Source organism: Diorhabda carinulata, chromosome 10 (genome assembly GCF_026250575.1).
Source record: "Diorhabda carinulata isolate Delta chromosome 10, icDioCari1.1, whole genome shotgun sequence".
NCBI lineage: Eukaryota > Metazoa > Arthropoda > Insecta > Coleoptera > Chrysomelidae > Diorhabda > Diorhabda carinulata.
In genome coordinates this window covers 4353457-4369503 of record NC_079469.1, presented here as the reverse complement: position 1 = coordinate 4369503, position 16047 = coordinate 4353457, and the positions used below count along the sequence as shown (strand labels likewise).

Here is a 16047-nt window from a genome sequence, read left to right as displayed (position 1 = left end):
AAAAATTTTTTTTTGCATGAACAGTTCAGATATTCACCAAGTTACGAATTTTTCTTTTTGCCTCTTCCTGATATAAGCACGCTACAACTGAACAAACTGCATTCCATGCATCATTTTTTGATTGTCTGCATTTATATTTAACATTTTTAGGATTCCAAATACATGGATGTTGTCTATAATTCTCAATTAAATTTAAACGATTCTCCGAAGTCCACTAAAACGCTATCACGCGGCAGTCTGTCTACTGTCTAGTCACTCAATTTGCAACAGGTCTCAACTCGCAACAATCCGTCTACGCCGAAGCAACGTTGACAAATGTTTCACTTTGTTTCATATTATCCTTTGATCTTTACCGCTAAAAACGGATTTATGCAACACACTTACATACATAATTTATGTTGAATCGCAACACCAACTTTATGCAACGCAACACAATATATTCCAACGAATATAAACATTTTATGTTGTAACAAGTTTTTGTTGTATTATGTTGGAAAATGTTGCTCCAGTGTGGACGCGCCTTAATATAAATACGCAAATTGTCAGTGTCATTATCTTTTTTCAAGTCAAAACGTCTTTCTTCCAACATTATTAAAAAGACTAGTTTTGAAACAGAAAAGACCTAAAATAAAGAACATTTAGATGCATTAATATATCAAAGGGTCTAAGAAATAAAAAAATTAAAGAAAAAAATAAATTCATTTGATGTAACAGCTTCCAAAATATATTCATTTGAAATTTCAACACCATGTTGCCAGTAGTTGCGGTAAAATCGTAAAAAATGTGTATAACGCCCTTTATCTTGAACACGAATGGCCCCAGAGTCGGAACCACCTTTTTTGAAGCACCCTGTATGTCATAACCATTACTATATAAATACATAAGTTTATGTTTCTAAATCTTCCTGATTTTGTGTCTCTTCTGTTTCAAACTTAGTTTTATCAATAACGTTTTAATAATTTTTCAAAAATTATCAATAAAACTAAGTTTGAAACAGAAGAGACCTAAAATAGAAAAGATTTAGGAACATAAACATATCAAAAGGTCTAAGAAATTAAAGAATTATATAAATAAGTTTAAACAATTTCACTTAACTTATAAACGATGTCGTTTTTAAAAAGGCGCAACCTTTCTGTCCAGCTCTTTTGATAATTTATGGTGTCGTGATCCTAATGCCGCAACCCTCAAACTCTAAATATATAATTAATGAACCATTATTGCATAGTAAACATGACAAAAACCGCGTTTTCCTCGACATTTTTCGAGTCGATATTTTTCATAAATAAAAAAGTGGGTAGAGCAAGAATATTAGTAGTTTCTAAAGTGTTTTCAATAAAGTCGGTTGTTTCATCAACTTTAGAGAGCGATTATAACCAGAAATACATTATCTGAATATGTTTATTCTATTCCGGTATATTATTAAATAGAAAAGTGTCATTAAAAAACAATTAGGTCGTCATTAGAAAACATTCTCTACTGAAAACTGCTTCTCAATTTTGTTCAATCGGTGAGTACGTATCACTAATATTAATCTACAAAGTATTAAAGATATTAGTGAATGAACAATGTCCTGGAAGATAATCATCCAATATTGTTATAATTCAATTTTACACGCATGCCTTTTAGACCTATAGCTTGGAAATGTTTCTCATCCATTCTTTCCTATTTCTTCCTTTCCAATTCTGAATCTCTCTTAAATATTTCATCATCTCTGAGCACCATCTTTTCCTTGATCTTAATTTTTTCTTGTTCCTCCTAGTTCTATGTCCTTCATTTTTTTCGTTTCTGTAAAATCTGACATTCTCTAAATGTGATCCACCCACTTTTGGATGTTATTATTTTCCTTAGTACCTCCTAGTATCCTTCTGAGTATTTTCCTTTATCATATATCTAACCACCAAAGGTAGTCTAGTCGAAATGTGATGAATTATTTTGGTAAAAACTTCATGTTAATGAAAGAAATTACTAGCAAGATCTAACTAATGCATATAAACCAAAGTATTAATAAGTAAAACGGTGTAGCTTGTATAGCTCCAATGAACCAGGTTCTTAGTTACAGAGTGGTGGCGGTGGTGGCCGGAAATTCGGACGCTGTGACCTTGAGCGGCCTCAAGGCCGACACTCAGTATCAGGTGACCGTCGCTGCAGTTTGGGGCGGCAAGAAATACAGGAGTAGGCCAATTGTCTTCCGAACACTGGGTGAGTACAGTAACATAAGACAGTCCTCCAAACATTGTGTAATACTCGACAAGCAGTTTTTTGTCGACATATAAATTTCGATTTAGCTAACCTAAAAATCATACTCCTTTAGCGACCTGCATGGTTTTCATGTTTTTAAAGTGTTTGAAAGAGCCACAGTGCGGCGCTGCTATCTAGGGATGGATACTGGCATCATAAACTAATTGTACATATTATGTTACGGATTTATCACCACAGAGGGATGTATCTAAGCTAAAGTTTCTGCCCAACCCATAACCAATTCATTAAATGTCGATGAGTACGACAAGTTGAAACTTGTTATCGACTGGATTGCTTATTATTATTCAACCGTTAATTATTGTTTTGTTGGTTATGATTGTAGTTTAGTCCCTGTGAGACGCAAAAACGTGCCGTGAACGTACTTTTTGGACAATACATAATTCTCGTGAATTCATTGAGTTTTTAATGTGTAAAACCAAGGAACGATTGGCTTTAGCTCATACATTAAGAGCGAGTATTCAGAATATATACAAAAGTGACTCTACCATTGCTTCTGAATTAAATATACCTCGACGTTCCATGGACTACAACGCAAAAAATGTGCATCCTACAGGAGCTTTGACGATAGAAAACGGTCAAGGGAGCTTCGAAGGAACTGAAACGTTGAAGATAAACGTATCGATGACTCACGAACCTTGAGATAGCTGCTCAGATCAATGAATTTAGGAAACTGCCTTTGAGTACTTCTACAGTGAAAAGGAGGTTGATGGAGGCTATCTTTTTTGGAAAGATGGCATTGAACAAACTTCTACCAAGACGTCAAAATAAAATGAGGAGCCTGCAGTGGGCCAAAGAACATAAAAAAGTGGTGAGGTTTTTGGGTCTAAAAGAAAAGTGCCTGTGCACAGGTCAAAGGAAGAACGGATATTAGATCCACGTGTAATCCTGACTGTAAAACGCGGCAGAGGCTAGATGATTGTTTGGAGATGTTTAGGAGGAGAGGCGATGGGAAACCTGATAAAAATTGGAGAAGGCTATGAAAAAATACTGAAAGAAAATGTGGTACGTTCTAGCCAGCACCTGATCTGCAGAAAATTTATTTTCCAGCATTACAACGATCCCAATCATTTTCCGAAGCTGTGCAAAGAGTATTTGGAAAAATTGGAAAGGAAGAAGATGATTTGGCCGTCACAGTCGCCCGACCTCAACTCGTTTAAATTTTGGAATTATCTGGTCAAGGAAGCCATTTCCATTTCACATCTTTGGAATATTCTGTAAAACGAAAGGAAGCAAAGGTACAAAATTGTTGGAAAACTTCAACATTTTTGTTTATAAATTCATAATAAGTAAGCATTTGTGATAAATTATTTTTTCTTGTAGCTAAATTAATTGTGCTCGTGACGCTTTTGAACCGACAAAAAGTTATAAAAGATTTTCTGGAATGAGTGGTATGTATTTTTTCAAAACTTCAACAAAGACACACAAAAACTTCTATAGAATTTTCAGTAGAGGTATCCACAATTGATTGAATAAAAAAGTTGAATAATTATTTACAAATTCAATCATATCTAGCTCCAATCCTGTGTTCAATATTCTGTTCACAGTCACTACAGTATATAATATTATATATTTACTAATTTCAAATTCATGTATCTTAAATTAGTTCATCAGAAGTTCACTCCAAAACAGCTGTTAAGAAATACATAATAACGAAGGCGGTATAATTGTTTATCATTCCGAGACGTTTTTATAGCTTGCTCAACATATTTGCCAAAGCAACTATTTACCTACCAATTAATTTACAAGAAAACAAAAAATAATTAGTAAAAACACGTAATGATCGTTATCTAAACATATTAAAATTTTTTTGCAACAAATGAGTAAAGTAATACTTTTCTTCACGAGTAGGACGGTTTGACCAATTCCTACGAGTGAAAAAAAGTTACTTTACTCGCGAGTTTCATAAAAAAAATTTTCTACGTCCATAGACTTAAAAAAATTCGACAAAACCTGATTTAGTTTTCAAATATGCAATGAGTTTCGAGTATTTACTGATGTCTACCTCGTTATTTACCATTAGGGTGCCTTTCAGTTTTTAATAAGTCGATGAAAGTGAAACACTTTTTTTTGAAGCTGTATATGCCTTTTTTAGTATGCCAATTCATCCATAAAAGAATTATATTCCTTCAAATACCATTCCCTGGATTTCTCAGGGAAAAGAATCATAGTCACTGTAGTTGCCGACTCAACATCTTCTGGTGTGTAGTTGAAACTTTCATCACTGTTACTTTTTGATGAAATAATTGAAAAAAAAACGTAACTAAATTATAACGGACGTAGAAAAATGCAATTATAACCTCTAAAAGAAAAAAGAAAAGAAGATGATTACTAACAATTACCATCCTATTGCTTCAGTGCTAGCCATTGCCAAGAAAGTCGTTAACTAGGAAAGGATTAATATCCACTGACATCTCCAAATTGGTTAGCTAACTTTATCGATTTCATAAAGGAATGCTCTGTGCGCTCCAATATGAACCTTGAGTCTGCTAAGACCAATCCATCCAGGTCGCCATCGATGGTCACACCTCAGAGAGATTTAAGGTCAACCTGATCTATAGTTTCGCCGATCTTCTTCTTGAGTAGAAGCAACGAGATTAAAGTAGCAAAAACCTGGGATACTTTTTTTGCAAAGATGGCTGCGGCTCAGGATTTGGTGCTGTTTGGACTTAAATTAATACCATTACCGCAAATTCGCTTTTTGGGTGCTGAAATTGGGAGTAATACGTCCTGGCATAGTCACGTGGTCAAATTAGCTTCACAAAAACTTAGCTTTATACCTCGCCACAACTTCTCTACAAGGCCCAGATTCGATCATCTTTAGAGTAAATTTAGAGCTCGGCTCCTAAGCTTACCTTGAAGATGCTCGACTCAATACAGAAGAGAGTAATTCGACTTATAGGCGATCCAGAGTTGACCAGAAGCTTGAACAGCTTAGATCATAAAAGAAAGGTACCTGTCTTTGTTTTACTGATACCACCACGAGATGCTCTTCTGAACTATAACATAACATAATCCGGAGCAGTATCAGTATCTGCAAGACCTACTTGAGAAGCATACGTGGTTCAGACGCCTAGAACGACAATTTATCGGGACTTTTCTTTGAAGAAGTACAAGCTTGTGGAATCAACTACCGTGGAACTACAACCTACAGAAGTTCAAGATTAATATCCACTGACATCTCCAAATTGGTTAGCTAACTTTATCGATTTCATAAAGGAATGCTCTGTGCGCTCCAATATGAACCAGTTACTTATTTATGGAAAAAAGCAAGCACTAGAGAAAAAAATCCAGTGAAGGTACCTCTAGGTAATGATTTTGAACTTTTTAAGCTGATTGCAGACGCTTGCACTTCTCCAAAATATGGAGAATCAATGAATTGACATTCTAGACGTTTGCAGTTGAACTCCATGTTCCTCTAAACTAAAAACTTTTTCTTTAAATCTATCTTTTTTGCTCTTGCTGAGCAATCCCTTTTCTGGTAAATATATCTAATATTTAGTACGATTTCACAAATATATCCCGATGTATATTTCTAAAAGCTCTGGGTCGGGATTCTTTGTGCCTTCTTCCAATTTCTTTCTCCGGAGTTTTTTCTTTTTTTCGACCCATATGCTCCATCCACACAATCTTTTTTCTTAAAGATAATATTGGTATTTAGTACGGTTTATCAAGTTTTCGAAAATGTATTATTGTCTTATTCATGAGCCACGTCTCCCCAAGTAGCTCCTGAAAATATTCTAGGTGAAATTATCCATTTTTCTTCTATGCTCTAAGTTTCTGTTCGACTCTATGTCTTATAAGTCAAATTGCTCTTTTTGGTATCGAGTGGAGTATCTTCGAAGAATGCTTAGAAACCGAGCTCCAGTTTTGTAAGACAACGTAATATAATACAGACATAGCTCGTCGTAATCTTTGATTTTAACCCAATTTTCACCATAGACGTACAACGAATCTATGAACGTAGATGCAGAACTTTATAATAATGATGATAGATGGCGAGTCTATTACAAAATATTCTATAGAGCTTACATTTGAAGATTGTGCATTAAAATTTCATTTCAATCGATGTACAAGTCCTGAGTTGTTTGCGTGACATTGTGTTTTTTATACATTTACAACTATAAAAACGTAAATTTCGTGTGTTGATTACGATTGAAATGCGTTATCCAAACTTACTTTCGTTCTAATTATTCACAGATGTAATTTATTCATGAATTTATGTCTGTACAAGTACCAATGAATAATTGTGATACAAAATTTGTACGAGATATCTCAACAATACAACAGTCAGGAATATTCTATTAAATATTGACAATGTATAAACGCTTACAAACCAGAATTGTAGGAATAAGCTGGATATCAGGAAAATACCCTTATGGAAATTGGCACAATCATAGATCAAAGCAAGCTGATTAAATGTCTTAATAATCACTAAACATCAAAACACCCCAACCTGATCGAAACTACCACTGACGTGTCCGAAGGTACCCAGGAAAGAAATTGGTTTTGTCCTATTATTTTGAAACTTGGCACAATGATAGTTCAAAGCAAGCTGATTAGAAGCCTCAATAAGCACGGGACCCCAAATCCCCCTAAAACTAGTCCTGAAGTGTCCAAGGATACCATAAAAGAAGAGATTCTGGACAGTTTCTCTGAAACTTGGCACAGTAATAGTTTGAAGCTTCTGATTAAACGTCTTCATAGGCTTGCAACTCTTCCACACCCACAAAACTACTCCTGAAGTGTTCGAATGTACTTTGGGACGAAGGGAAGTTGATTAAAAGTCTCAATCGGCATAAAACTCCCGAAGAGTTTTGTTTTGATGATATGAAGGCAGATTTACACGATTTCTTTCCTAGTATTCGGTATTACTTTCAAATTTACTTTACGCCCACTATTACATCCGTAAGCTGTGAGCGAAGTTTTAAAAATACTATTCAAATCCTCCATTGGCAATCTGCAATCTTAACGGTATTCAATCAAATTGCACTTGAAATTAACTCCATAGAACAAAAGATTTCTTCGGTAGATTGATAATTCCAATGTGCATGTTGACTTCTGGTATATACACGTTTTCGTATTTTCTCAAGACCCGGAATTGATGTAAGATGTTCATTAACTGCCCGGCTTAGCTCATCCGCATTGAAAGGTTGATCTAATTTCAAAGACACAGTTTAGAATAAGTAGATTTATGTGGTTTGCCGAGGCGAGATTACATGTTATAATCAGTGACGGAATACCTCAGTAATCTAAGGCTAAATCCTGCTTTTAATTATATTCTGTTAAATCATTTTGTTTATGTCATTTTTTATCCTTAATTGAAATATTATTGTTGAGTTTTTACTTGTAACAGTTACCTATAGGGTGTCCCATAGGAACTAATCGATATCTGGACGAAAAATTCTTTTATGAATTACGATAAAGATTTTTTTATCAATTTTCTATTTTATTTTTAGAAAAATTTTTGTCTAAATGAACTCACTAAATCCGACTGGTGTCTAATAAAAATGAAATATGGATAATTTAGCATTTTTCGAACATGTTCATTGATTTCTCATCAAAACACATTTATATATCGTTATAGTAATGTTGTTTATTCAGGAATAACTTTACTTCACGACCATTAGTGAATATAAATCAATTTCAACAATTGAATGGTAAGATTTTCGTACTTGTATGAAAATATCTATTTTGACACACATTTTTATGTATTCCATTTTTTAACAACGTATAAAAGACTGCTGTTTCCATTCATTACTAAACCCTGTCTTTTGTTTGATCTTCTGTCATTTCATTCCACTTTTTCCTTTTTTGTTCAGTTCATTTATCTTCCTTAGCAATCGTTCTTTTTCCATTCTCATGACATACATTCAATAGTCAAGATCTGAAGATCGAGGTTGCTTTCCAAATCGTTAATATAAATACCATCGCTCAACAGTCCCGGAAAATGTCTTGAATGTGATTGAGATAGATACATTTTACCAGCGTTTACTGAATAAGTGCATGAGGAACTTTACTTTAGAAGACTACTACAGAATGTTAAAATATATAACATAATTTTATAGAAAAGAAAATGGAAGATGAATGAGAATATATAAAATAAAAATTAACCAAAATATATAATTTTCAAAAGAGACACGTAATGGTTAAAAGTGAACACTTAATCTGTAAATTTTTATTGCAAGGATAGATTTATATCTAAACAGTTCTGCATAGTAGGGATACCCAGTATTCTGTATATCTAACATTATTATTAAGTGTAATTATTTACACTTTCATATTATAGTTATGAACTATCAAATGATATCAATAAAACAATTATGTTTTATGGTTCAATATTAGGTTATTATTTTCTGAGATTCTGAGAAGTAAAGAGTTAACAGAAGAAAATTGGAAGTCATTTTATAAAAATTGCCGCTGCTTCTTGAGAAGAGAAGCTGCTTTTGTTAGTTGTTAGTTAATGTTCCAATAATTGGCTACGAAAAAACCCCATGCTGTAAAAAATGGTTTTCTATTTACAGCCTGTTCAATTAAAAATTTCTATTATAGCGTCTATGTTCTGCAAAGCGGTATTGTCCAAGTAATTTATAAATCCGTAACATATGCTAATGTTAAGGCCGCACATATGAGCTATTAATCATTTTTGTCAAAAATGTTGAAAACAAACTATTTCTTCAGTTAGTACAGCTCGTTACGATAGGGAAGAGTTAAAACAAGAAATGCTAATTGTATTAATTGAAGGGGTAATTGTGTATTTTATAAAGTCAATATCAGTGATTCATTTACTAATCTATAAGGTCAACTACATTTACTGAGTATCTACAAATACTTCATTTTATGCAAAAAGAAAGATTTAAAGATAGAATTCAGTATCATTGATATCAAAATAAACACCCCACAAAAATTATCGCTTCACTCATTATTTTGTAAATATTTTAAATGTGTTGCCTGTTTTTGGAATTTTATTATTATTACGAATTAAAACACCAATAGATACGCCTTTTGTAACATTTATTTTATATCAGTTTAATCTACAGAGGACAAAAAGTTTCATTTACCAATGATTAAACTAAAACCAGCCAACGAATTTGTAATAGCGTGTGTTGGCGCCCCTCGCTCTAATTACAGCTTCCATTCGTCTTGGAAGGCTTCTAAACAGGTTCTGGACGTATCCTTGCGGCATGTTTTCCCAGAAGTTAAAAAGAACATTTTGAAGATCATCTGGTGCCGAATGTTGCTGAATTTGCTATCCCAGATGGTCCCAGATATGCTCTATTGGCTTAAGGTCCGGGCTACGTGCAGGCCAATTCAGAGTGGGTATCTCGACCTCTTCTAAGTACTGTCGAACCACTCTAGCAGCGTGTGGACGAGCATTATCGTGCATTAGCACAGAGTTGTCACAGATATGAGACGTACATAGGGTTATAGGATATTAGTTATGTAACATGTCAGCATTTAGTCTTCCATCATTCACTGGTAATAACTCCGAGCGACCCTCGAAAGAAATTCCTCCCCAAACCACGATAGAGCCACCACCAAAGCTTTCAGTTTGACAAAATTTAACCTGATCGTGCCGTTCACCACGTCTCCTATATACTGGTAAACGCTTATCTGATGAATACAGACAAAATCTTGATTCATCCGTGAATAAAATATTGGACCAATCTTGAATATTCCAATTTGCGTGTTCACGAGCAAATTCCAATCTTGCTTCTCGATGTTCTCTGGTAAGACGTGGACCTCTAGCTGGCACTCTGGCTCGTATACCTGCTTCTCTCTGTTTGTAGGTTTATTCGGACATTACGAGTAGCCAACAGATCTGTTTGCAGCCTTCGAGCGGTGGTATGCCTAATTCTTTACGCCGTTAACCTCAAATAACAATCATCTACTACAGAAGTTACCCTTCCGCGGCCTTTCCGGGTCTTCTGGTTGGCTGCCCTGTTTCATGGTAGCGAATAACAACTGTGGATATGGTGCTTTGTTGAACTTCAATTAACCCGGTGACTTATCATTGACTACGGCCATCTTGTATGAGTGCGATGATGCCAGCGGCTTCTTCATTCGTCACATGTCTTGTTAAACGTTGAGGCACATCCATTTTTAACAAAATAAATTTAAATTTTCACTATACAATAACAAAATTTGCTTAGAAAGTTCTCGATCTCAATGCTTTCTCCAAGTGATGCGATCATTTTTGTGGGGTGTATATATAATAATCATAATCTGGTCTAGGCTAACTAGATATCAATTCATCCTCGTATCATTTGTCTGTTTATATGGATCTCTTACTGTATTTATTAGTTTTTCTTATTCCACCTCTGTCGAATGTTTTTTTCATATCTATGAAACCCATCTGTATCTCTTCTCTTATAGCTTCTTTAGTTATTTTTATTTGTTTCCCCTTTGTTTGCTCTAATTCTTCTTCTGTTACGTCTCTTAATCTGTTTTCTTATTAATTTCGTATGTACCACTTAGTAATGTGATTCCTCTACAGTTGTTGTAGTTTCTTCATTCGGTTTATTGCTGGTGGCTTTCTGGTATTTGTATTCTTGTATTACTTTTGAATTTATTTCTTCTTTTGTTGTTTGGGTTTTTACTATTTTATTTCTCTTATTATATCAATTTAACTTTAAATATCACTTAAATATTGTATCCACGTTTCCACGATATTATCTTCGTTTGTTCTTATATTTTCTTCGGCTTCTTTTATGGTTATGGGTGAGTCTATTATTACTAGTATTAGTACATGTTTTTTTTGTATTTTAAATGACTCTAATTATTGATTTTTGTCGTACGACTTTTTCATATTTCTTCCAAATTCTCGACGTGTCTTCTGTTTTTGTTATTTAACTAATATTTTAGCTTCTGTTTTCTCTTATTTGTATTTTCCGTAGTCTGGTTGTGCTTTGGTTGTTACGTATTTACTCCATTACGTTTTTTATGGTGTTCAACCATCAGTTTAATCTCTTATGTCACTTGCTGACTTTTCTTGTTGTTTCGCATATATTTCTGCTCAATTCAGTATTAGATTTCTAAATTCTGTTCTCATATCTTCTACTACGTCTTCTCTCTTGATGTTTCCTAGTTTTATTTGGAGTTTATAACATCCAATTTTTTATCTACCTTTTTTTTGTGATCCTCTATTTTTAAAAATATAATAACGTTGATTATTATATAAACAAGTTCGAGGCGAAATGAATTAACAGAATCCGATATTGTAGGTGAAAAATTAATTGAAATTCTAGAGCGAGCACGAAATAATTAAAACGAAATTAGTAAAAAAATTCAATTAACCTTTATCAGAATACTACATTTTTAATTAAAACAAAAATATCTTTTTAACACGTAAGTCTACTAGCGTTATTAATATTTTTCTTGTCTTATTAATTGAGGAGACATAAATATAAATGTATCAAATTAAAAACGACAATTTTCAGAAGAAAGAAAGGGTCTTATATGTAATTAACGAATATCGCAATCTTTTTGGCACAAAATCCGGGTTCTGCTATTATACAAGGACATCTAAAAAATTATAATGGAAGATGGTAAACCGAAAATTGAAAACAGTTTTTTAGAAAAACACGCTGAATAGATATTCAAGTCGCCCAAGACCTAAGGAGAGATGATCGCTGAAAATTACGCCAAGTTGAGAAGCACGGACCCCACCATTTATTTAAATTATAAATTATATCAGTTACTTATCAGTCAATTATCGCAAATAATAAAAACTTCATCAAAAGTGCAACAAAAATATTTTGTGCCAAAACATACGTTATGTGAAGACAAAATAAATTTGAAAGTAATCTAGGAAATTGTTACGAAGTCAAAGATATAAGCCGTGAAGCCAGTGCTGTCCGGTTATAATGGAATTTTAAAATTTGCATGTCACGTTTGAAATACTTTTTACAAACAGCGATAAGTTGTTGAGTTAATTTCTACCAAAGTCTTTTTATTTATGTTCTGCTTCATTATTTTCTAAAATTTTCGAGAATTTCGTTTTTGATATACAAACGAGTTTGTTTCGCGATACTAGTTTAGTTTAGTTTAGATTGAAATTGTGAAATTGAAAACAAATCGGCGAATTTGAATAAATTAAATAAGTTGGTTGAGCATTAGTTAATAATTAATTCAATAATTTATTATTGTATAAGCTAGTTTTTCAACAAATATATTTTTGATACTTCAGAAGCAATCAAAGAATCGATTCAGAGTTATTGTTTACCCTAAATCGCCGGCAACTGAGGAATCATCGACGAATGTACAGCATTGGACAACTTGTCTTTTCATTATGGTTTCGCTATGTAAGAGAAAAATCTGGTACTATTAGTGGAATCAAAAGAACAACAGAAGATCAACCAAACAACGTGTAGTAATGTAATTTGCCATGAACGGATTTTGTCATACACAATATTCAATATTTAGAAACTGCATTGTTCAATTGAGAAATTTTTATTAATAATAATATAATTTGTGGAAAATTATACTGAAATTTAAGTAAATATTACATTCTTACCAATAATAAACATATAAATTGATATATTTATTGAATCAACAACCTTTTAAATACCCAATTGGTCTCGTCAAGCCAAATTAAGCCTAATAATTGAATTTGCATTCAAATGGTCCGCAGAGATAGCGATTAAACTCGAATCGAGTCTCATTTTTGAATTTTTCCCCTCAACAACTAATTGCCCATATGTGGGGAGTGATTCCTACGTTTAAAAACTCTGTTCTAGACTTTAAAATAGACAAATCTTTATGGAAAAACATTGTTTCATTTGCAACTAATGTCTGTCCGCGAAGAGCTTCAAATTCTTTTCCAATTGCAGTTCAGAGATCAAATAGGGTGCGTGCTCCTCTCGCAAAAGCTCGGTCCTCTAGAAGGTTAAGATACTCCCGCTCATATAACGCATTGTGCGACGAAGCTCCATCCTGCATGAAATGGCGAATTTCCTGATTGTTGGATCTTTGTATCTTTTATCATATTCAGATAACTTTGGCCAGTCATGTGACAACCATACACACCCCAGGTGGGTTTAACTTCTTCTATATTTTCGTTAGTTGTTACAGATACCTGTAGTTCAGAACGCAGTGCGTCGGTAACCGAACCCGTTCTTAACAATATCTGGTACATCTTCCACACTGTTGAACGGTTTGGTAGCGACGAGTTCGGAAGTCGTTGTTGAAATTCGGCACGACGTTACGTTATCTTGTATCGGTTATTCATTTTAAAAACGTGTCTAATGCTGTTTCGTTTTAATCTTTTTTGACATCGTTGCCAGATTTATGAGCATTGTCGGACTTATACAGATTTTTCGAGAGCGTTATCTGACTTATTCCGACATCTATATTGGCTTTGTTCCCTTCGGACCCAAACAAATACTCTAATATGTTGAAAACGTTCTTACTTGGTTAAAGAAGTTTTTTGTTTGTATGATATGGATTTCTACCTACTACTTCTGCTCTTGGCATGTCATTGTCTAATTTTTTTGGTCTCTCTGATCTATAGGAATCAGAATTATCCGATCATAGTTTTTAAACCAATCCTTCAATCATTTACATTGAACAGTATACAATAACGGATATGCACTTCTGGCATTAGGCTGGCCTCAAATAACAAGAAAACAAGAAAAAGTCTAATATTCAAAGTTTTAAAAGTCACAACAACCTCAAAATGTCTTTGAAACGACTTCAAAGTATACATATAGATAAATTTAATGAATCACACTTGTATGCAGATTTTTTCTTGAATAAATTCATAATCCTGTGCAAGGAATCGTCGTGTTGTTTTTAATGAATTTTGAAATCTTCAAGCTAAATAATGCAGATTTATTTTTCATCACGTTTTCTTTTCCACTAGTCTGAAATAAGGTCAGAGATTATCATAATACAATTATCAAATCGTAGCGCAATTAATTCAGAACGAACGCTTGGCTTGGGTCTCTTTCATTTTTGACGAACTTTTTCTTTGAAAAAACATCTTTTTAGATGCTTATTCATAAGATGTGAATATCCAGGGAAATGATAAGGTTTTCTTTTGTGTCGCGGATAATTAGAAAACAAAAAATAGAGAAATTAGAACAAAGAAAATAAATTATTGAGTTGATGACATTTTATATTTGTCGTAGCTAACTTCATTTATTCAAAGTTATTTTCTTACACTTTTTCTGTTTAACTGACCGTTACTATCCATTCATTCATCTCTAGAAGTTTCTAGAAATCTGAAGATTATTGATTTACAGCTTTTTATCAGATTCTGATCTTCTTTACTCTTCTAGCAGTATTATCAACAATTTTTTTATTTCGTGTTGATTTTTGTCGATTTTAGTTGTCTTTTGTGACCTATAAAATGATTACTGATTTTCATTGAGACCTAAAGACCTAAAATGAAATCAAGATGGGTTTTTTCGTCAGGCCATCCCTTTTCAAGATATCACCCTTAAAAGGTGGTGACAAAAATTGAGTTTTGACTTTTTTGTTTAATTTCAGTAAAGCTGGAAACTTAGAGAGGAAAACTGAAGATGTCAAATATAATACAATTCATAATAAATACTGAAAATAACCACTTGTAGCCAAAATACATGAACGTGGTCTACGTGTCATGGATTGCCATCCAAGTCCAAAGATTTGAGGTGATTTTTTTTTGGTGTATTTGAATACGATTAAAAAAATCGTTGATATCAACTGTGGACTTATGATTTAAGGTAACCCCTTGAACATAAATCACAAGGATTTAACTCTGAAGATCGAGGAAGCCAATGTTAAGGCGTGACTTTTGAAACACCTATAAAAAGTTCTAAAAAGTAGAAAGTTGAAGAAAATTATATATTTTTATTTATTTCAACGAAAACTCATTCAGTTTATACAAATAATGTATAATAATATAAATTTATGTTAAATTATTTGACTTGCATCCTTTCCAGACTATATTAAATTCAAATTATTTTACCTTTTCCGAAGTTTCTCTGAAGTATTCAAAGTTGGTGTACATCTCCAATCCTCCTAATTATCCGCAGGTATCTACAAAATGGGTGATTGAAAAGAAATGGCTCAAAACTTTCCAACGAAGTTTGCCGGCTGGAAAATACAATCTAAACTTTCGTAAAGAAATAAAAAGAGTGTTAATAAGGATGAGAATAAAGAGAAAAGAAACTACAATAGCCGAGGGAAAAACATCGTCTACCTTCAATCATAATCAGCGATTAAAAAAATTGATATCTATAAATATTCCGTACAGGGAAAAATCAATAATGAATTTTCAACGATTAATTTATCAACTCAAGATGTTTAACATGAATAGGAAAAGTTCACTTGTGCCTAAATAGCCTCGTTAATTGAAGCAATCTCAATATCTTGACATATGAAAGATTTATTACCAACCTGTTAACTCAACTAGTTGATTCATACTAATGACCCTTATTATTCAAAAACCTACAATGTATTGATTTAAAAACCATATCACAGTTAATATTTGAGGCTCTATGTACCAGTAAAGTTCATAGATTGATATTCAAATTTACTTGAAGATCAGTTGGGTAACCATTATATCTTTGAACCCCTCGAAACTATTCACAAAGTAAATTCGCAAAAATACGACGTCTAACTGTTTTTGTGTTCTTGATGTTCATTCTGTTTAACATTTACTCTTAGAATCTTCGTACCTATTTGTTAAGTTCTTTATTGGAATGTAAGTTTAGTGGTTGAGTTAGTTGATATAAAAACAAATTTAACTAACTCATTAAAACTCTTCATCAAGTTATGTATAACTATAATATATCAGTTGGTGTT

General features: G+C 33.1%; 1 protein-coding gene across 7 annotated transcripts in view; it reads left to right on the top strand.

The window, feature by feature from the left end:
* Window positions 1-16047, top strand: part of LOC130898585 (uncharacterized) — a 137696-nt gene that overhangs the window by 67719 nt on the left and 53930 nt on the right. For 4 of the 7 annotated variants that reach the window (XM_057807984.1, XM_057807983.1, XM_057807987.1 and 1 more), the window contains exon 4: window positions 2054-2199. In XM_057807984.1, coding sequence (XP_057663967.1) covers window positions 2054-2199 — 146 coding nt within the window. The remainder of the gene's footprint in view (window positions 1-2053; window positions 2200-16047) is intronic. The other 3 variants (XM_057807985.1, XM_057807986.1, XM_057807988.1) reach the window with 1 other exon arrangement.